At 39.0% G+C, this 22,025-nt stretch overlaps 1 protein-coding gene across 3 annotated transcripts in view; it reads right to left on the reverse strand.

The window, feature by feature from the left end:
* Positions 1-22,025, reverse strand: part of GABRG3 (gamma-aminobutyric acid type A receptor subunit gamma3) — a 332,476-nt gene that overhangs the window by 137,817 nt on the left and 172,634 nt on the right. For 2 of the 3 annotated variants that reach the window (XM_074608195.1, XM_074608213.1), the window contains exons 5-6: positions 20,575-20,795; positions 18,213-18,295 (exon numbers count right to left, since the gene is read on the reverse strand). In XM_074608195.1, the coding sequence (XP_074464296.1) occupies positions 18,213-18,295; positions 20,575-20,795 (304 nt within the window). The remainder of the gene's footprint in view (positions 1-18,212; positions 18,296-20,574; positions 20,796-22,025) is intronic. The other variant, XM_074608205.1, reaches the window with a different exon arrangement.

Here is a 22,025-nt window from a genome sequence, read left to right on the forward strand (position 1 = left end):
AATGGTATTAAACAGTATTGATCCCTGAGGGACACCACTAGTAACTGGCCACAGGTAGATTTTGTACCACGGATCCTTTGAGTCAACAGCACAGATAATTTTCCACAAAATTTACAATCCATTTATCCAATCCATATCTCAGTAATTTGGCTACAAGGATACTATGGGAGACTATGTCAAAGGTCCATACAACATCCACTATTCTTCCCTTATCCACAAAGCCAATTGTTTCATCATAGAAGGCAATGTTTGGTCAGGCATGATGTGCCCATGATAAATCGATGCTAGATGCTGCCAGTCACCTTTTTGTCCCTCTTCTGCTTGGAAACGTCTTCAAGGAGAATTTACTCCATAACCTTCCGAGGTTATGCTGAGTGGCCTGTAGTTACCTGTATCTTCCTTCTTGAAGATAGGTGTGATGTTGCATTTTTACAGCCATCTTCCTCAATCACCATGATCTTTCAAAGCTTATAGAACGTGCCTTTGCAATGACACTGGCCATTGGACACACTCCAGCTGGTCCCATAGATTTGTGTATATTCAACCTTTATAAGTGATTCCTAGTTCTGCCTTTCACAGTTTACTCCACAGACCCTGCCAACAGGCTTGGGGACATGGGAACAGTCCTTAGCGGTAAAAAAAATGAAGAAAAAAGGCATGAGTACCTCAACTTTTTCAATGTCTTTTGTCACTAGGAATGCTGACCTATTGAGCAGCAGGCTCACATTTGCCTTAGCTTTCCTTTTGCTGCCAATGCACCTGTAGCAACTCTTCCTGTTGCTATTGCATCACTTTCTAGTTTCAACTCTAGCTGCTCTTTGGCTTTCCTAACTATTTCTACATGCTTCCTCAATGTCTCTATTCTCCTCCCAGGTAGCTTCTTCCTAGTTCAACCTTCTGTGTACTTTCCTTTTGCATTTGAGCTCTGTCAAGGGTTCCCCATTCATCCATGGTCGCCTTTTGTTTGTCTTCGTGCACACTGAAGCAGACTCTTCTTTTTGGCCCAATGCCAGAGCCCATCAGTCTCTGACTAGGTTCTTCAAGATACTCCCCAGAAGGAGGGCTTAGTGCTTAATATCAGACTTACTTATTTGTAGGTATTTGATATTACACAGGATTTTGCTTTAACAAAGTGCTATAGCAATGTACTGAAATGACAACACAAGCGTAATACGGTAATTGCAATATGCAGTTGAATCACAATTAAAACATGATTTCTGTTCCTAGTCTCCATATGCTCCACCATCATGATGCTGGCATTCCCCAGTCACTGGGAAGGAATATGTGTGTTAAAGCCAGCTGAAGCCCTTTGTTCTCTTCAAAGCATATTTTGTTAGTTGTTCAATTTTTACACTTTATGTTGGGCTGAGTCATATGCAATTCTCCACCCTCCATGCTGGTCTAGCTAGCTCAGGAAAACATTACTCTCTACTAATTATCTCTGGGAAGGCTGATTACACAACCACAACCCAATGATCCACTGGTACAGCTGTATATCTAGAACAAAGGTTTGTGTCCTTCACTCCCCTTTGTGTCAAGATAAACTCTGCTTTCTTGATGATAATTGGTGTTCATTCCTCACACCTTTCCCTGAGTTCATCACTTTTGCCCATCTCTTCTAAGTCTTCTTCCACTGTAGAGTTTTGTTGATCAGTCACACCTGAAGAAGCTGTCCTTGAAGGCCACTGGGCTCTCCTTAGCCCCTTTGCCCTTCAGGGCAGTCTCTTATCGGACTCTGCCAGGCAGGTGTCTGAACAACCAGAAGTCTGCTTTCCTAAACTCCAGAGCTCTGATTCCGCTATTTGTCTTGCTCACTTCTCATAGGATTTTAACTGTGTCACCTCCTGGTAGCTTCAGCTAAGGCCATCTTTGACTCCCACATCCTCAGTTCTTCCTTATTTGTGCGTAATAAGTACACCAGAAACTGATGTCCTAGTCTGCATGTCAATCACTTGTGTTAAGAAGCTGTCATCAGCACACTCTAGAAACCTCTTGGAGTGCTAATATCTAACCATACTGCCCTTACAACAGATATCAGAGTGCCTTAAGTCCTCCATGAGTGCTTCCATACAGCCAAGCAAATATCCACAGCACTAAACTTAAGATTCACCTTTATGTCATCACAGCATTTTCTGTCTCTATGCCATCACAGCAGATGAGTTTTGGGTTAGTTTGCAACATACCATGCCACCTCCTCCAGCCTAATAACCTGAAGTCTTTCTGGCACTTGTAGATGTCTTACACTATTAGACTGTAACACAGATGTCCAAACTAACACACTGTCATCTTATAAACACAGCAAAAACATCAGAGATTTATTTACTTTTGTATAAACCCTGACCATATAAAGCCTGGGATAAGGCTAAAGGTATCTGAGCTTAATGCTAAAGTATTGTTTTCATGACAACAACATTTAAAAATAAAATGTAGGAAATCCAAGTTATCCTTACTAAAAATAAATATGCAAGTAATATCACCTACAAAAATTCTATTTGTTCATATGCATTTTGTTAGATGTCTGCTCAGTCTTTCTTAGTAGGTTTGTTGGACTTTTACTTTGTAAGATCACATGCCATTCACATTGGTATAAGAACAAAAGAACAGGCAACATTTAAGAAAGTAGAAAAAAAGACCTCAAAAGTGATATCAAACTCTGGTCTAGGTCAAAATCTACTACACGTCATTTATCACCTGAAAAGTTTATCAGTTATATAAGGAAAGCTGCTCCAACTGTTCAATATCTGGTTTTACATTAAAAAAAAAAAAAAACAAAACGAAACCAAACCAAACCAAACCACAAACTCTTTAAGTGGACTTATTTGTTAAAAATTAAAGATAAGGAATTGTTTAAAGCAATTTCCGTTGTTTCTCTCTTGATTGAGATAAATCAGCAATATTCAATTCGTATGTTACTATTCTATAAGTGTGATTGTGGTATATCCTATGCACACACTAATACTGATATAGTATAAGTTAATCCCTGCAATTTTAATATGCTAGGTACAATGACACTGAGAATCTTAAAAGCCTCCAAGGCTGGAAATTCATGTTCTATAGAAAAAATGGCTAGAGAAAAAGAGCTTAAAAATACTGACACTCTAATGCAGTACCTAAGAGCTTTAGTTCAGTTAATGAAGGCCTCTTCAGTTTCTTGAGGCGTTATAGAGTTGGAAAAGTAGTAATTTATACACCTGAGTTGAGAGGGAAGAAGAAACTAAATACTATTTCAAAGAACATTCAAAAATCTCCTTGGAAGATTTCTATAACCTTGTTTCTCTAACTTTAACGCTATTACAAACTTTCTGACCAATACAGGCATTAGATTTTCCTATGGTTTCAAAAGTGTTTTAAACCTGCCATGGATGGCTTTAAAATTAAGTTAAGATGAAAATGATGAAGCAGATTTGGAATTGCAGTCAGTCATTCACAACAGTATTTATGTGCTGAGTTCTTTCCATAACTTCAAAAGGTTTTGTTGTGACCGTCACTGGGAAGTGTGTATGTCTGTCTGAACAATATTTCAGTCTCGCATTCAGTTATCGCTATTGTCCAGAAATTCTACAGAGGTAAAACCTCCAGTGAGAAATTTCTGCTATGGCCTGCCCTTCTTTATCAGAGGAATACTATGAGAATATTTTTTACAGTATCCCAGCACTTCTGCTCCAAGTTCTGATTAAAACAAACAAACAAAAAATCAAAAGTATATGACAAGAAAATTACTGAAAACATAAGTAACGAGGTTTCTTAGTGGACTGCAAAAGCAGCTCAGTTTGTCTGAGTAAAGGACAAAAATTTCAGATCAGCTAATTATTTGAACTGATTCTTATAAAACAGAATTTGGAAAAACAAATTCACAGAAACAATATGAATTGTGTGACGGGTATGGATATGGCACTGTTTTATGTCTTTTTATGCTTCAGTCCTGAACAGTAAAATAATTGCACATTTTCTTTCACTTTTTTTTTTTAAAATCTTGGTCTACTTGCTGTACCAGCTTTCTACGTTCTCTCTACTTTCTAATTCCAAGCTTCTTGTCACTGTGAACTTCTTATCCTGAAATTCAGTCATAGTTCATGGGTTTTCTATTCCTCTGGGGGTTTTACCTTAGATCGTCGATTTTTTGAATCTGTCCTTTCAAACACAGACATGACTATCCACTTGCCCCCTTTGTCAACATCTGCATCACAAGAAGTTTCTCCAGTCCTTAAATCTTATTCTTGTTCCTGGGCTCCTTCCCTCAGCTCTTTAATTCTCCCTCCCTTATTGTATATGATTGTCCAGATGAATATCACCTGACACTTGTTTCTCTTATGTAGAGGCCACCCTGGCCTTCCAAGCAGGTGAGACTATTTAGCTGTTACCCTTATGGTTTCACAGGTGGTGCTCAGCCTCTTAAATCCTTTCTGTTCCTCGTCAAAGAAGAAAGAAGCTGGAAAGAACATTTTCCCTTGCTAGACCTGAGGAAGGGAATTCTGGCCACAGCCAGTTCATACAGGAATGCAAAGAAAGATTGGCTAGAAGTATGAGGGAAATAGTTGCGATAGTCTCAGGGGAAAGACAACAGGATGAAGGGCAAAAAAGGGAAAATGAGAAGAAAATAAAGGGAGGGGGAGGAGGAAAGAAGGAAAGTGGGGAAAAGTTTTTTAAAAAAGGAGAAAAGGAAAGGTTTGTAGAAGATGGAGACACCTAGGAGGTTTCTGAAGAAAGTTACGAAAAGCAGGGGGTGATTCTGTGGGGACTGACTAGGTGGCAGAGAGAAAGACAGACAGATCCCATGTCTGACCTGTGATAAGAACCAGAGCTAGTGTCTGCTTTGACAGAGTGTAAGGAGCTGCTGGGGTCAGCGTCCTTGCTGACTGTTGTGGTGTGAATGCTGATAGCCAGCGGGGGGAAAAATGAGCTCTCACAGCAGTATGCCAGGGACCTGAAAATCAATTCCTGGAATCTGCACAAAGTGGGGTGAGCTCTAGGGAAATAAAAGGATAAAATCTATATCTTGCTTGAGTTTTGAACATATTGCCTGATTATATTAGCCTTTGGAAGAATCCCCAGATCTTGACCAACAAAAGTTTACCTTGTTTGCAAATAATATACCAGTGATTGCTGGTGGTAACAGACGTTGTACAATGAAAATATACAGAAAAAACCCACTATTTCTAACACAACATATACTCGGTCATCCAGAAAAATAAACTGCGAAGAGGAAGCTGCAACAAGTTTAAATTCTTTCCCCCCTTTCCCACTTTTTGGGAGTTCCATAAGAAAGCCAACACTGAAAACTGATTCTCTTAAAAAGCTGCCAGGGAAAGATGATTTTCACAAACATGGATTTTTATCTCTGAATATGAACAAATTGCTCTATCAGGAAGATTGAATATTTTAACATAAATCTTGTTTTGAATGTGAAAAAGATGTTATAATAGAGTCAGTCAGGTTGGAAGGGACTTCAGGATGTCTCTGGTTCAACCCCCTGCTCAAAGTAGGGTTGGTACTGAATTCAGACCAGGTGTCTCAGGGCTTTGTCCTGTTGTGTCTTGAAAAAATCCAAGGACAGAGACTTTACAATGTCCCTGGACAACCTGCTCCAGTGCTTGACTGCCCTTGGTGATTTTTCTTTTCCTTCTATCAAGTCAGAAGCTCCCCTGTTTCAGGTAATGCCCATTCTCACATTACTCCCCCATGCACTTCAGTATAGTATCTAAACATGAAAGACTACTACCATGCATTGGCTGTTAATGTGTTTTGCTTTGGTCCATACAGTTATGTAAGACACTAGCGGGAAGACACCCTTTGGTAGCTGTAATGAATCACAGTGAATGCAATTCTAAATAAAAGTGCAACTGTCATTCTGGAATCACACAGAAACACCTCAGTTTTCCTGATGGAAGTCCCATACGAGCAGTGGCTACTCCCAGCTTGCTTAGCTTTTGAAATCTGATACTACCACAGACCAGGATTTTTTGCCTGCCAGTTCTGCAAAGCCTTGACATAAGAAATGCTGCTGTATTTTCCACATAGATCAATAGAAAGCTACAGTACAAATCTCCCAAACAACTCTGAGGTTTGCAAGTTGCTGGAAACAGCCTTTTATCTTCCTCTCTGCAGTCTTTTGTTGGTCAGACGAGAAAAGCTTTAAAGATTTCAAGTATGGACTTTGGGGAAAGGTGTTGGGGACAAAAAGAAAGAAAGGAAACACCATGTTATGAAACTCTTGGATATCTCAGTTTCCTTTTAATCGTGAGACATTTATCCAAGAGTTTGTGGTTGCCTTCTCTGTCTGCCAGAGGCAAGCAATGTTGTCTTATTGAAATGCTGATTTTCAGACAACCGCTGTGAACAAATATACCGTTCAGACCTCAGAGTTCCCCTCTGTTGAAAGTCATCACTTGCAGAGAAACTTCTCCATGCTTATTCAGTCTAGTAGCTTCATTTAAGTCAATCAATACAGGAAGAAAATACCTGCAAGGTACAAACATGCACCTTGTGCTACTTTTTCTTCCTTTTAACTTGAGCAACTCACCTTCCAGAATTAAAACATGGACAACACTGACTGCTCTAAATGGTTACCTTTTTTTTTTTTTTGTCCTAAATGAGGTGGTATTTTTGCTCCATTTCAGATAAATGCATAGGAAGCACTCTAAGTGCAAAATAGCTACTATTTTTCCCCTGGGTGCTATATTTTGAAATACAATAAGCATATTGACTTCACCTTCTGCAGTAAAAAAATCAGGGAGTCAGAAATTATTCAAAAAAATGTAAAATGGCAAGTGTGCCATCAGGCCGCTTACAGGCAAAATGAAAAAGTATATTGACAATCTCTCCATTGTCCTATTCAAGATTTGGGTCCCTCAGGATGTTATAGGGTGGATACGTCTTTTTGCTGAGGAACTAAATTTCCTAAAATCTTTCACAACGTTAGTATGTATATTCCTCAAAAAGAAAAGCTTATATTTCACAGAAATAACCCCTTTCCAAAGAAAAAAAAAGTTTCCCTTGAAAATTTTTCGTCAGCTCTGACATTCAGCCTTCATTAGTTCAAATGGCATGAGATATTGAGTATGCCATTGCAACCCATGAAGACTATAATATTAACAAATTGTTTTTTAAAAAAGTACAATTATAGGAAACGTGCATTCAAATGTCAAATCAGTTAATATAGATAAAGGGAAGACTCATAAGCATGTCAGCATCAGACTGCCTCAAGGCCATAACTAAATATTCGACATATATTCCATTAAGAAACGTTAAAGGACAGTCAGTTTGTCCATTTCAGAGGATTTACAGTAGTATTTCTTCATGTTTTTGCTTCATCCTCTTTAATTCTATGCACCTTCTTGCATATTGCGTGTTGCCTTAGTATCTGAGCACCTGCCAGTAATGAAAAAATTTCCTTTCTCATCCTTCTAGGTGTGTCTGTGAGTGGATGTGTGCAGAAGGATGCATGCCTGTCAGAAAGACAGAAGAACGGAGATTTTGGTAGGTGTATTGTTGTTATGTTTGTTATGCTTGTGTTTTTACTGAGGACAAAACTGGAGGAGAAGATGGTGAGATCAGGATGGATGTTCTTTTCTAAGAAAGATGTTAATCTACAAATGAAGGACTAACTTCATATCAGCCTTTCACACATATGATTATCTTCTGTTCTAATCAAGCAACGGTTTCAATTAGGAATTTAGATGGCTTTAATATATCCTGGGGCATGGTATGGAATACCTTGATCTTAGGGACCCGGACCATGAACTCTGTTCATCTTTTAGTTGCACAAGAGGCCCCACCAAGCATGGAACAGCTTTGATGTGGTTTTCTAGTAAGCTGTGTTGCTAAGGATGAAAATAGAAAGATATTGATGAAGGACCTAAATACTGTGAACTGCAATTCATTCCGCTTCCTGATAATCAAATTTGTTTTAATGAAGCTCTTGGTTTCCACCGGTAGTGGTTTTCCAAAGGGAAGAAACACAGATGTCAAATCAGGCTGCCAGAGTGAATAAACAGACATTAGCCGGGGCGTTCCCTGAACTGATACACTCAGGGCTGACCAAGCAGAGACGGGTGCAGCGGACCTTACTCACCGGTGCTCATGAAAAGACGTCTATGCAAGTTGCAGCAAAAGCAACAGACCATATGAAACAAAAAGTCTGATTAAGGCTACATCACAAGCGGTGGAGCCAGGAGAACTTCTGAGCTCCTAGATGCTCCTACCGCCATCAGCACATAATAGAGTCACGCAGCAGCCCTCCCCATACTGCCTTGGTTTCTCTGGGAAAGAAAGGTAGAAGGAGCTAGAAAGGAGCCTCAGTGTCTTCTCCACAAGCTCTCTGATTTTGCCAGTTGCCCCAGAACAGCATATACCTTTTGTTCAATTTACATGCCTCCCTATGTTTTCTTCCTTATGACTGATGGAAAGGTTTTGTGGAAAAGTCAGCTATTTGTGAGCTTTAACAGATTAGTGGTAAAACCGCCAGAAGTCACATTATGAAAAATAATTAGGGAAAAAATAAGTTTCTTTATAATATGCATGGCTAACCGAAACATTACATCATAACTTCATTTCCATTCCACAGAAATAATCTCTGTATATAAATATACAAAACTGCAGTGTTTCTTAAAGAAGAATCAACTGAAAATCTACATCATATGGGAGAATATAAAAATACTTATTTAAAAAACTTATTTAAAAATCGAATTAAAAATTAAATCTGATGTCACAATTTGTGTTTCTGCTTTCTCCCGCCTAAATCTTATCACTCGTTTATTTGTCTGTCTGAGGGGTTATCTGATAGTAAGAGACATAATCCCAGCACATTTTCTTTTGACAGACACAACTATGAAAAAGGATTAAAGTTTTATTATCTGTCATGTAGCATGCCCGTTATGCAAAGTTAATCACCTTTTAAGGAGACAGACCTGCCCTTCATAGCAAGGGATCCAGCCAGGCAGACCTTGGCAACATCCCTCTACTGGGAGGAGGCACACACGGCGTTTGCCTGATTATCCTCTAGCACTGTTAACAAAGTCACGTTCAAAGCTGCATGACTGCCTTCCTTTCTTCCCTTTCTTAGCTCCACGGGCATGAGGGGTATGGTTTTGTCTTTCCGTTAATTTTGCAGAAGCAGAAGCGAGAAAAGGGAGGGGCCTTTCCTCATGGTAAGGTTTTGTGTTTCAGGGGTGCCTTGTTTTTCCACGCTGTGTTAACAATAAATAAAATTGACAAGACAAGGCTAATAAGTTAAGGATTTTATGTTTTCATCCTGGTTTTTGAGTCTTACAAGTAAACCTTTGATGGCTTCTATTAACCTCATTGTCATTGGCCAGTCAAGCCTAGCAAAAGTAAAAAGCATTGACTGGGCTTTAGCCAAGATGCATCTAATCACTGAGAGTCACTAGTCACTGCTTTTGTTAAACTTCCGTGGCGTACTGCAGGTCACCTGGCTGACCTTGGCAATTCTGGTCTCTCCTCATTCTCCTTTTCTCTCCTCCTCCGCAATTTTCACTTGGTATTTGTTCTGGTTCTTGTTCTATCTGTTCTGGTTCTAGAAGTTCAGTACTTCTTGGTCGTCAAAGTGCCAAATGGTTTCCCTATACTTGGAAGCAATTCTGCAGCAATTCTTAATTTTTTGTAAGACAACAGTGAGTTCAAGCACACAGTTCTCACAGTTTGGAGATGCATTAGTATAACTTTTAGTGTGGCCATTAAGGTGGCCGTGGAAGACAATAATACAATCAATTTTTTAAATTTTTTCTTGAATCTACTCATTACAACAACTAAAGTAGCTAGAAAACTGTATGCTCCTGTTTCTTTAAAAATATGCCACATTTTTCTACTAGGGACGTAAAATAGCGTGAACCTTCTCGGTTCAAGCAGCCTCATCTCCTGCCTTTGGAAATGTGCAAATAAGGGTAGGAGAAGGGAACAGCTGCAAGCTGTTAAATTGCCTGGCAGCGGGTTACCTTGACTTGTACTTTCAAGTTTTATGTTTTATTTTGTGATGTACACTTCAGTTACATCAAGGGAGGCTACAAGGAATAAACACATGTAGTTATAGCAACATTTGTAAAAATCTAACACTCCAAAAGAAAGGAGTCTCAAATAAACATACGATGCAACACCTGTACCACCACAATGGAGCATGCCTCTTGGAAAGTGCCTTAGGCAGTTTCTTCAAGGAATAAGTAACCACCGAAGATCAAAATCTGCCCATAACCCAAAGAGGAGTGAACAGCACATCACTGTTAAGAGTCTGGGCACTGCTGACTATTGATCCACCTCTGGCTGTTGCCTCTAAGAGCAACACCATGCAAGCCATTCAGTCTGCTTTCTCATGTTGAAATAACAGACCCATAAAGAAGTACTTTTATCTTACTTACAGACAATTCTTTATTTATACAATGGATTGCTTTGACTCCCTAACCAACAGAGGGCAAAGTTTTCTATTCCAGAGCGTCCCCACATTGTCCTATGATGCACACTGCTAATGCCAGTCATTCCTTCTCATGCTAAAAAATATGATGCAAAGGACTACGACTGTCTCCAGATGCTCTGTATATCACAAAGATGAGCTTGTCAGAAGTTACAAAGTCAGGGCTGCCAGCAGTTTACAAGTTATGGACCAGTCTCTTTATAAAGATCAGATTCATTTGCAAACCAATTATCACACACCTAAATAAGCAAATAACAATAATATAAATATGCAGTATATAATGGGCGTTATACTACATTTGATGGAGAGAGCTATTTTCTTCCTGCCTGTGGTGCATTTGTGTCACACTGTCAAATGTTTGTTAAAAACAAGAAAAAGCAAGCTCACATTGGCACACGGAAACATGCTTAAAGGCATTTTGGCTTCAAGTAAACACCCAATATCATGAGATCTGCGATGAAATCATGGGAATTAACAATGATTGTCACATGGCAGACACTCCAGGGCCTTTTGCTGATACATTCAGCTGTCAGACATGCAGCCAGCCACCTGCCTCGCTGCAGCATTTTCTCTTATTTTCTCCTGACACCATAAGCATAACTTAGTCAGATACATATATTCTTGCCAAAAAAAAAAAATGGCTCACAGGCAGGTTTTGTCTTTTCTAAAGTTGTTTTTGGTACTGATTTTTTTTTTTAAATCTTACTAATAGAAAATATAGAAAAATAACACTGGTTGCTTTGAGAAGCTACACTGCATTTGGGATTTTTGAGACTTACAGTCTCCTTGTTTAAACATAAGTCGAAGCTGGGGGGTCCTATCCCTGAAATAGTCGCCTATCCTAATCTGTAGATCCTGGAAAAAGAACATTCGTTTTGGCTCTACAGCAGATTGCCTAGAGAATTTGCGCTGTGACATGGACCTTCCATCCTCCTCAGGCAACCACGCAGGGTAAATGGAGACACCCAGGATCCTTGGAAGACTGCTGCAAAACTAGGGTAGATGCCAGGTTCCTGGAATAGCCTACCATCAATCTAGAGAGTCTCATGAAGTGTTTCGTGGACTTATGAGTTAAACATTTTAGGCTTCACCAATTAGCACTTGCTGTAATTTTACTCTAGGGTCTCATTTTTGCTGCAAGTAACAGCAGCTGCTGCCTCTCCAGAGGAGCCTTCAATCTCATGGAGAAAAATCTCAAGATTTGCTCTAAAAGGAGAGACATTTGGTTGGCTGCTAGGCCAAAACCGTAGCTCTCTGTGAGGAACAGAAGAGCAAGGGATAATACATGAATTAACCACTGCCATCAACTCCCCCTGATCACCAGGGAGGCAACCAACAACCCTCAACGTCAAGGAATTTTCACCGCTTTTTCTATGAAACAGAGATCATTTGTATATTCGTGGCTATCAGGTCTAATATCAGATTGTTTTAAGTCTATTACTATTGTATCATCACAACACATTGTATAAATTTGGAACCAGCATTAAACCATATAGCTGTAAACGCTTAGAAATGATATACCTCGACCAATGGGACAGAAGACCAACAGAAAGAGTAGTGCCGCACTGATACTTAAAATATGCACTACTTTGGCATGAATCTGCCATAAATTAGGTTTAGAAAGTGTAACTTTACAGCGGATGTACTTATATCATAGATAAATTTGACTAATCTCCTATATATATATTACATCCTGTTGGAGCAATTAGATAAAAATTATCAGAACTTCCAGTGCAAACTAACTTGTAAAATTTTTATGAGTCTTGGCTTCGCTATAAAATAGAGTCATAAAAATCTAGAAGACACTTAACGCAGTGTCTCTTATGTATTGAGAAATGTATTGAGTCACACACAGAAAAGTAACAGTGAATCAGCCAGTAGTGAGTAGTCAAGGAATTAGATAAATACTTGATTCTCTAAGAAACAATACATTATTTATGTCAGATAAAAAAGAAACACCCGTGGGGGATTTTAGGGAAACCTAAGGAGAGTTAACAAGTGAGCAATACAGTAGCAAATTACACTCAGAATGGCTATTGGAAGGAAGGAATGAAATTACTCACATAAGATTATAATATATTTCAAATTCACTATATCCAGGTGTCATTGTGGGTACCTCAGGAAGAAAATGCTTACAAACATTAATGCTTAAATGTTAACAAAATGTTAACAAAAGCAAAGAAGATCCCCACAGAATAATGCACTCCTCATAAATCTCTGGAATAGTCAAAATGTCTTTGAATACTGCTTTGCGCACCAGCCAAGGTATTTGAAAAAACTGTATAATGAAAACAGAAAAGTCTGAAAGAGTGCATCAGAAACATGTCTGGGTATTAAAGGGATTAGCAGATGAACAGGAGGAGGGTTTTATCACAGATATGCTTCACATATTGTATTCATGAATTGTCATATATGACACAAGTCATATGCTAAATACAGGGTTTGGGAGGAATCTTTCAATTGTCCAGGTTTCCATAAATACGTATCTTTTTTCCTCTCTATAGGACCTCTTTATACTGACTTTTCTCTGAAAAAGAAAGCCTTCTGAGGGGAAGGATGGATGCATTTCTACCTTCCTAGAAGAGGAAAAAGCTACAATAGCTAAAATATGCTCATCACAAAACCTGAATCAAGAATTCCATTGATGCCCCATGATCTGGTTCAGCCTATTACAGAGAGCACAGATGGGAAGTTCAGATGTGGATTAAAGCTCTTTCTGCCTTCCCAGCATCTTTAATGAAACTCCTCTTGAGATGTGAGCAGTAAGCTGTGTTCCTTCTGGCCTGTTCTTCATCAGGAGTAAAATTCTGCCCTCAGACTTTATTAATGATTCTGCTGATGATACATGAGATGAAACAAAGCAGAGCTCATTCCACAAAACTGGCATTTGCGTTTCTAGGCTAGGAAGAATAATAAAGAAACACATTAAAATGGGTGATGACAGCTACTTCTGTTAGAAAATTAATGACATGAGACTTGAAGTACTGATTGCATATCCGTAAGAGGTTTCATGTTCAAAGGGGTAGCATTTGATTGAACTGAGTTTATATTTAGAAAGATAGGATCTGTTTCTTTCAAGCACTATGTTAGATTTGGATGATTTTTTTAAAATACATTTCACATTTCCTTACTTTTTTTCTGCAATACTTTGCATGCTTTTGTACACCACTTAAAAAAATACTCGGACTTTTAGAAGGCTAAAAGTACATGATTTAAGACCTGACTGAGCAACCTGGACAATCAATAGCTGGAAATTTTGCTTTCCCCTATTTTCAACTAAATCGAAAACACTTGAATTGTTTGTGAACATTTATGTGTATATTTTGGTGTTTGCAGTAGAAATGGCATTCCCGGCATGACCACCTTTTCCTGCCTTGCAGCAATCCTCCAGCAATGGGCAACTTGGGACACTATAGTTTCTCACTTAGGAAAAGATCTGTAATTGGCTACAAAAATGCCATTAGTTCTATTGCCTAAATCTAAGGTGCTTTTTAAAATGAACAACAGTTTCTGCAGTTTGATCAGAACAGCAGCAAGAAAAAATAAAGCAATGAAAACCCATTAATCAGTTCAGTGCTATTATTTTTATTCTCACATCTTGCACTGCAGATCAATATTACTGCATCTGGTAGAGCCTGAAGCATGGCCTTACAGATTGTTTCAAACCTCAGGTATGTAGCTAGCACAGATTCCCACCATAAAGCTCCTTGTACATAATTAATAAGTTAGTTGACCAGACGCTCTAAACAGGGTGTAATGGGTTTATCAGCTTCATTTTGGTATAGCTGTCATATGCTCTTGCCTGAAGGAGTGTCATGAATTTAAGTTAATCTTGAGCACATGGATGGGGAGAGGAGGTGAAGGTTTGTGCTGGGCTGAAAAATGAACACCTTGAACAATTAACTGTTGTGCAGGTGTGGGTGCAAACATGCTCACGATATTCTGCAGTGTGCCTATTCCTCCCAAATTAAGAAAGCCCAGAACATTCAACAGTCCCACCAGTGACTGACAAAAGACGCAAACCACGCAGGCCAGCTGGAAACCAGCCACATGGGAACTGTAATGGAAAAGAGTTCTTTCCAGTAGCTTAGCCATACAGCCACCGGAGGCTGTAAGGAACCAGGAGCTGCTAAAGAAATAGACAGGGGTGCTCTTCACAGTCATCTCCTTAGTTTTTCTTTTGCCTCACATTTCATCCAAAATACTCTCACTCTCTCAGAATAAAAAAAAAAAATAGTAGCCATTAGTACAGTGATCTTATTATGCTTAATAGCTACTTATGCATTTTTCTTACAATTATTTGTCAAAACACTTTTGAATCCTTATAAAATTTTATACCCACAGAATCCTGTGGTAGGAGTTCCACAATTAATTGTGCTTAACTTCTCATTTCCAGCCTGCATGTTGCTGCCTGTGTCTTATTTGTTTATTCTTGTTGCTGACATCATCCTTCAGACAGAATATCTCTTCTTCCTTACTGATGTTTATGTGAATCCTAACTACCTCAATAAACTATGTTTTATGGCAAAATCCTGAAATTAAGTTATTTCCACTATGCTCAAATCAGTGCTGAATAGAGATAACCAAGACAGTATAATAAGCTACTTAAGTACCAAAAGTAGCACAGCAGCCTCCCTTGGCTCAGGAGGATGAATTAACGCAAATGAAGAACCACACTGAGAGAATACTTTTATGCAGTAGTATAAAGTACTTTAAAACCATCTGAAGAAAATATGATCATATAGAGCAAAATCTATCAAAGATTGCCATACCAAGATCAAGTCACGGCACTGATTCTTTCTTCACATTCACAGGAAAATACACATTCATACCATGCATTGGCATTGATGCCAATGTTGCAGCAGCTCTGTATTAAAGACCAATCAGGCACACGGAGTGGGAAAGAGCTGTCGCGTTGCATAGCAGCCCTGCATTATGCCATTGGGCTCAACTTGTCACGTGAGCAGTGCGATAAGTGCACATCTATGTAAGGACTGCAACAACGGACACACACCTACCGCAAGCCCTAATTTGCCATATGATTCATCTCATCACGTCACCTGAAGCACGTGCAAAACTTGCACAGAGAGTAAAGAGTTTTCAAATTATTTCAATACTTTCTAATTCTTATAAAAGAGACTAGAGAGCTCCAGGAACTGTTCTTGAACAAGACTTTCCACAAGAAGGGGCAGGTAGGTTTTGGTAACCACTGTTAGCGCACCCAGACTCTCTCTTGTTTATAAGCGGCTGTTTTCTCCTTATTCACCCTGGCAACCAGACCAAGTAGAGCTCAGTATTCCCACCTAAGGAATATCAGCTGTCCTCAGAGCAAAAACGGGGTTAAGGTGGTAATTAGTTGGCACTAGAGGAAAATAGTCTAGAAATGATTTGAGATAAGTTTCACATTTCTGAAATATCAAGGGAAATTTATATAAGAAGTAAGGAATTTCAAATATTAACCTTGTTCGTGTGTGTGTAGAAATGTAGGGAATATTCTCCAAAACTTGTGCTTTTTTTGTGCTTGCCTACAGTGGAAACTGCGATACTTTGCCTGTGTGCCAGGGAGCAAATGAAAGGGATGCAGCGGGAAGCAGAGCTGTGCTGTCAATTCTACAACTATTTTTATTTTATTCAAAGATATACATCTTGGAATTCGTAATCAGCTTGTCCCCCAGAAACTTGTCATAACAGGCAGTAATAAATCATTCAGGCATTCACTCAGTCATTCACTTCCTAAGTCCCACTGAGTGTCAGGTATCTTGAGATTGCTATGAATGTACACAGCACTGAAAATACAACCAAGTTATGAAACGAGCAAATCACACAGTAGATGTCCTACTATTATGATAATAGCAGTGCTAAAAGTGTTGAAAGAAAAGAACGCAATTCAGTGTCAACCTAAAGAAATAAACTCTTGTTATCAACATGACCAAAAAGGATGACAAAACTATAAAACATTAGTTTAATATTCCTCCATAAGTTTTTCCATCTGGCAAGAAACTATAAAGAATGCACATAGAAACTGTGACACATTCAGCTTCTGCTTGATGCTATGTAATCTCCATCTCCATAGACGGCAGTACATGTACGATGGTAATACATGCATGTTTTCAAGGGCAGAAGAGCTCCAAGGTAATAGATCTAAATTAGGAGGAATCTCTGCAAATCAAGATGTATTCAAAACTCTGCCATGGAGCAGAGCCTTCTGAAGTTCATTCATAGTGATATCCTCTCTCTTTAAATAAAAAAACACAGACCATTCAGCATTACTTGCATTCAGCAACTGTCTAGCTATTAGGGGATGACAGGTTGGAAGCAACCTCCCCATCTATTAGAGTTCACCTTCTTTGGATATTACTAGCGCAGGACCTATCAAATTTATGTGGTAGGTTTAATTAGTATCTCTGGACTGGGATTTAATTTTTAAGATCGCACACTCCTTTCCCTGTAGCGCAACAAATCATCAGTAGATTGTCACAAGGTAAGAGTAGCTTCATGCAGTAACTAAAGATAGCTGAGGTATGTACAGTTCAGTGACAAGCGTGCATTAGCAGGGAAGCTCAGTCAGGAGCTATCTGCCTCCTGTTCAGTTGACTACAGATATATTCCACGCATCTGAATTAAATACACTACTGTGTATTTTTGCCCAGGCTCACTTATATACATAGATCATAAAAAATGGCAACGTAGTGATAATGTTTTGGGGGAAATGGATATGTTTACACTGACAGATATTTTTAAAACATTTTCCTGGGGAAAGAAGAATACACCCTGGATCAGCTGAAATTCAAATCTGGTTTCTGATTGAGGATCACTGTTTGTACACTATTCATAAATGGAAATGAATACTCTACTATCACAACAGCATGTCTATTACAAAGACATTAAATAGTGTTATTCTTTTGTCACTTCTTAAGAGATGATGGAGAAAATGCTATTTTCTAAAAAGAAAGACAAAACAATACATTTCCCATTCGCTTGTGGAGAACACAGACCCTGAGTCTTGGAGTTTATCAAAAGAAAACTCTTTAGTGAAGGCCCTTTTAAACATGTTCGTAGAACATTTGCATTGAGTGACTTTGGATTACAAAACTGTGCAGGTGTACCCAAGAGCAGACAGCTCTTAAGCTTTTTCAAATAAATCAGCATGAAGATAACTTTTCCTCACAGTAATATTGGACCTCAAGACTAACTCACCTGACATTTGTTTTCCATCCACTTCACCGATGTATTTGTTTTGCCTATTAGGTAGGTTTTAAATATACCAAAAACACTACATAAATACAGCATTGGGACTCCTGGAAAAGCTGAGCGATAACAGGAAAATGAGATTTATAGTAGTTACACCATCTACTTTTATTATGGAACAGAGATGCATTACCATACTACTTGCTATAAACTCAGATGTTCAGAGATTGCTGGGCTTGTCCCCAAGCTGTGCACCTCCACAAGAAAACTGCAATTTCTATTCTCATTTGCATGTCACAGGATTTTATAGATTAGCATAGCACAGACTGGCATGAATATCTGCTCCTGCTGAAAGTGTGACTATAGTATCGAATAAAAAGGTGGGTTCTGGCAAAAAAACCAACCCAGAGTGAATCTACAGAAAACTTCATGGCGTAAGTCCATCGACCAGGAATGCTAGAGAGGAAAACAAAACCCCTCTGAATATTTAAGCAAACCTAAACTTCCTATACCTGTTGTGGAATGGTTGAACAATCTGACAGAAATAACAAATGCCTCTGCATACTAGTCATATACAACAATAAGGCCTCAAAGCAGTACTTACAGCTAGAGAATATCAGAGGACATGAGTGTTCATCCATTGGGAAATTGTGCAGCTGTAGCTGGCACTCCGCATTGATGGTAAGCCTGCGAAGAAACCAAGCATCTTTTACTACACAGCAGCACAATGAACAGTCAGAGGAGGAGGCAGGGATACCTTAGGTATCATGCAAGAGCGCTTTGACATCCATAAGTAAGGCCTGAAAGGAAAGGACTATATTTGCAGATTTCTCATTGGCTATTTAGGCCTGATCCAAAACAATATTAATTATCTAAACCACAAATAATTTCAGACGAGATCCCCAAAACATATGTTTTTCTCTAGGCAATTCTTCACTGAAGGACATGGGAGGGAAAAAAATATTCTTTACAAAAATAACACAAGATATGGCTGATGTGGTGGTATGTAGTTACACAAGAATCTTATAAGGAACATTCTCTGCATTTACTTATAGTGTAAATTTAAAATTCTTTCAATCATGTTGGACTATCTCTCATAAACGTAATAATTCTCTGTATGCCATTCTCAGTTGTGCAGCTGTAACAAACATCAGCGGAAATGTCTTCAGCCCCACTTGAAAGCTTGTTTTACATGGTAACTCTAACACAAAGCACACTACGAATGGAGCTGATTTTAAAATGACTATTAAAAACGGATAATCTTCAGTCTGATAGCTTACAAAGTAAATCTATTTACCCAGGTAGATTGCATTAAATGCTAGCTTCTTATCCAGTCTTTTTCAGGAAACACACGCTACGTTAATTGCATGCCTGAATTTATGCAGCAAGTGTGGGGCATGGGATTTTTGTGTTGGCTTCTTTTTTTTTTTATTCTTTTGTATTTTAAATTAATTGAAAAGCTAACAAACTAGATTGGGAAAGGTTTGTCTCAAATTTAGTAGGGCGCAGAGAAAAACCTGTCTTGGAGAAGGTCACCTGTGAGGAACTTAACTGCATTTTTGCACTGGCACTAGAAGAGGATTTGCAGTGTTACAGTAGGAGTACATTCGTATCCAAAAGCAAGCAGGGAGGAGGATGGAAAGGCATGGTGCATAATTGAAGCTCGTACACTTTCTCCTGAATGCAGAATACACATCAACACCTGACCGTATCAGGACGTACAGTAGTTACGGCTTCCCTGCCATACCAATTCTGTGTGCTCACTTAAGTCAGATAAATTGTTTTTGAATTACACAGTGTTATCAATGAACAATGATCATTCTAACAGGTCCTCCTATGTAAAAAGGAGGCTGACCTGAGTGGGCAAAAAGGACTCAAAACATCTTTCACAAACTAAAAATGCTCATTCAAACAATCCACTGGGTCAAGTATTACCCCTTTTTTTAGCCATCTTAGACAAATTTTGCAGTCCATTCAACAAATACTTTCTTTAGTGAAGTCTAACTGCTATTAGGCAGATACTTAACTTGCCCTGAAATACTGAAACATTACGTAATAGAAAAAAAACATTAAAAAAAAACACCCAACAACCCAACCAAGAGGGTATCGGAGTTGACATCCTAATCACCAAAGTCTTTAGCTAAAGGCTACTGAAAAAAGCAAGAGCGCTGTCACAGTGGAGCAAGCGGAAGAAGGGAAGGGCACTAAAAATGTCAGTAGCATTTCCAGCTGTTTAATTCCCTTCTTATTGTTTGCCAAAGACTTGCTATTGGAGCCCAATTGCAATTGCAAGTACGATCAGAATGTGCTGAACGCAATCACGGAAGAAAATGTAGCGTGAAAGGGATGTTTCTGAACACGTTTGCCATGTGGAATATGGCTTATGGCAAAACTCCCTTCTGAGCAATTCATCTCTTCCATAAGTAAACACATATTTTGATTTCCACAGGCTTTTTATATGCAAGTATATACAGTATTTGTAATACTATACAGTTGATGGTATCATGAAGATTAGAAAAACTCTAAAAGCCTTTCCTCCAGCAATTCACCCTTGTGATGAGATGTGACAGACTATCTTTCAGCGTGAATTATTTGCAGAATCAAGTATTGGCATTAGCATGAATGTAGAAATACTTTATCCAGCCCTGCAACTAACTCTGATCAGAAAGGTTTCTGACAGGTTTTATGGGACTACATGCTCCTGATTTTATCACAAGCTCTAAAAAGCCCAACTCCTACAATTTAGACAGGCCTATTTCCAGTTCTCAAGGCTTCTTTTTTAGAACGACAAGACTTTGTTTTTTTGAACACTGCAGTACTTACGCCTGAATATTTCAGTATTTGTCAAGCACAGCCAGGTAAGCATCAGGAAGAAAACAGCAGAGGAGAACAAAGATACCACTGAAAATTACTACTAGTATGCCAGAGGCAGGAGAAGCTTTCAGCCCCGCAGGCCAAGTGCTCACCTGAGGGTGTACAAGATCTTGCCGTCGTTCCATATACGGAGGAGCTGGTTGGGGGTGGTGATCCAGTGAGCCTCCGCCGTCTTTGAGTTACGAAATATCGTGTCCGGGATCCAGATCAAGCCAACCATGTTGCTGTTCAGAGTCAGTATCTTCATGGTGCTGTTGAAGCGAAGACGGCTATCTGTCCACGTCTGGGCAAAAAATATATCAATTTGATATTCCTGCAATGAAAGCATGATATGCAAATTGAAATCAGTTCCACACTTTCCACTACTGTTTGGTCTTTGATAAGGTCTAACCAGCTGTAGAGCAGCAGGATATGTTCAGGTCAATGGAGAATGTTTCCTTTTTTAACTGCCTGAGGAAATCTTTTTTTTCCTTTTTTTTTCTTTTCTTTTTCTTTTCTTCTAGCTACTTTAGAAAGCAAGTGAAACATCTCACTTGCCTTGGTCCTGTGCCATAACAATTTCTGCACTGGCATGTTCTTTTCCACTTTTCCACTCTGAACAGTCACAGCTACAAGATACAATTTGCAGAGACTTCTTTGTCACAGGGCAGACTGATAGAAGAGGTGTGAAAGATGAACAGGAGCAACACACACGTAAGGTGGAGAATGGTAAATTCCCCTGATTATGGCGATGCCTTTTGAGGGCAGGGAGGGTTGTAAATTCAATAAATTGATTGCTCAGTTTGTTACCAATTGTTCAGCCACTTGTTTTCAGGTCACGCTACAGCAGAATTGAAAAAGCATGCTCATGCTTCTTCACAGACACTTCATGTACCCCAGATGCTAAGAGCTGAGCAATCACTAGCTTATTGCCCTGAATAGGCTAATATCGTAATTTACACAAATCTCATCCTTTCTTTCACTCCATGTTTACTGCTGTGTTTCCGTAGATAAGCAGTCATAGTCGGTATAACAGCAGAAATACGGACAAACAGCCAAAATTATATAGGTGAACATACAAACACGCTGATTTATGCATTTAATACCCCATGGAAGAAACTGTGCAAAATCCAGTATTTGAATTGTGAATTCCAGCCACCGGAGTCTGGGAAATGTCACGTTTGCATTTGCATATGTTCCTCTCCCTCTTTCCAGACTGCTTTACATATGAACCCTGTGGAAATCTCTATCTGCCCATGTCATGAAAGACCCTCTCAGCATGGCAGGGCTGGCCACATCCATGACAGGGACAGTGTTTGCTGATGTGACACAAAGTGTATGCTCTACAGGGGCTGGAGATGATCCAGAGGAAACCATCTCCTTCAGTCCCCTGGTAGATGCTCTTGGTATATCTGAAAAAGAAGAATTAACACTGTGTGGAAAATCTGGTATGTCTTTGCCTTTGACCACTTCGAACTTGCTTTTATTGCATTTTTGTTTCTCTATTTCTAAATTTTTAAAGGGAAGGTGTAAAAAGAAATGCTATTATACAATCGGTATGATA

The sequence above is a fragment of the Larus michahellis genome, chromosome 1 (assembly GCF_964199755.1).
Source record: "Larus michahellis chromosome 1, bLarMic1.1, whole genome shotgun sequence".
Classification (NCBI taxonomy): Eukaryota; Metazoa; Chordata; class Aves; order Charadriiformes; family Laridae; genus Larus; species Larus michahellis.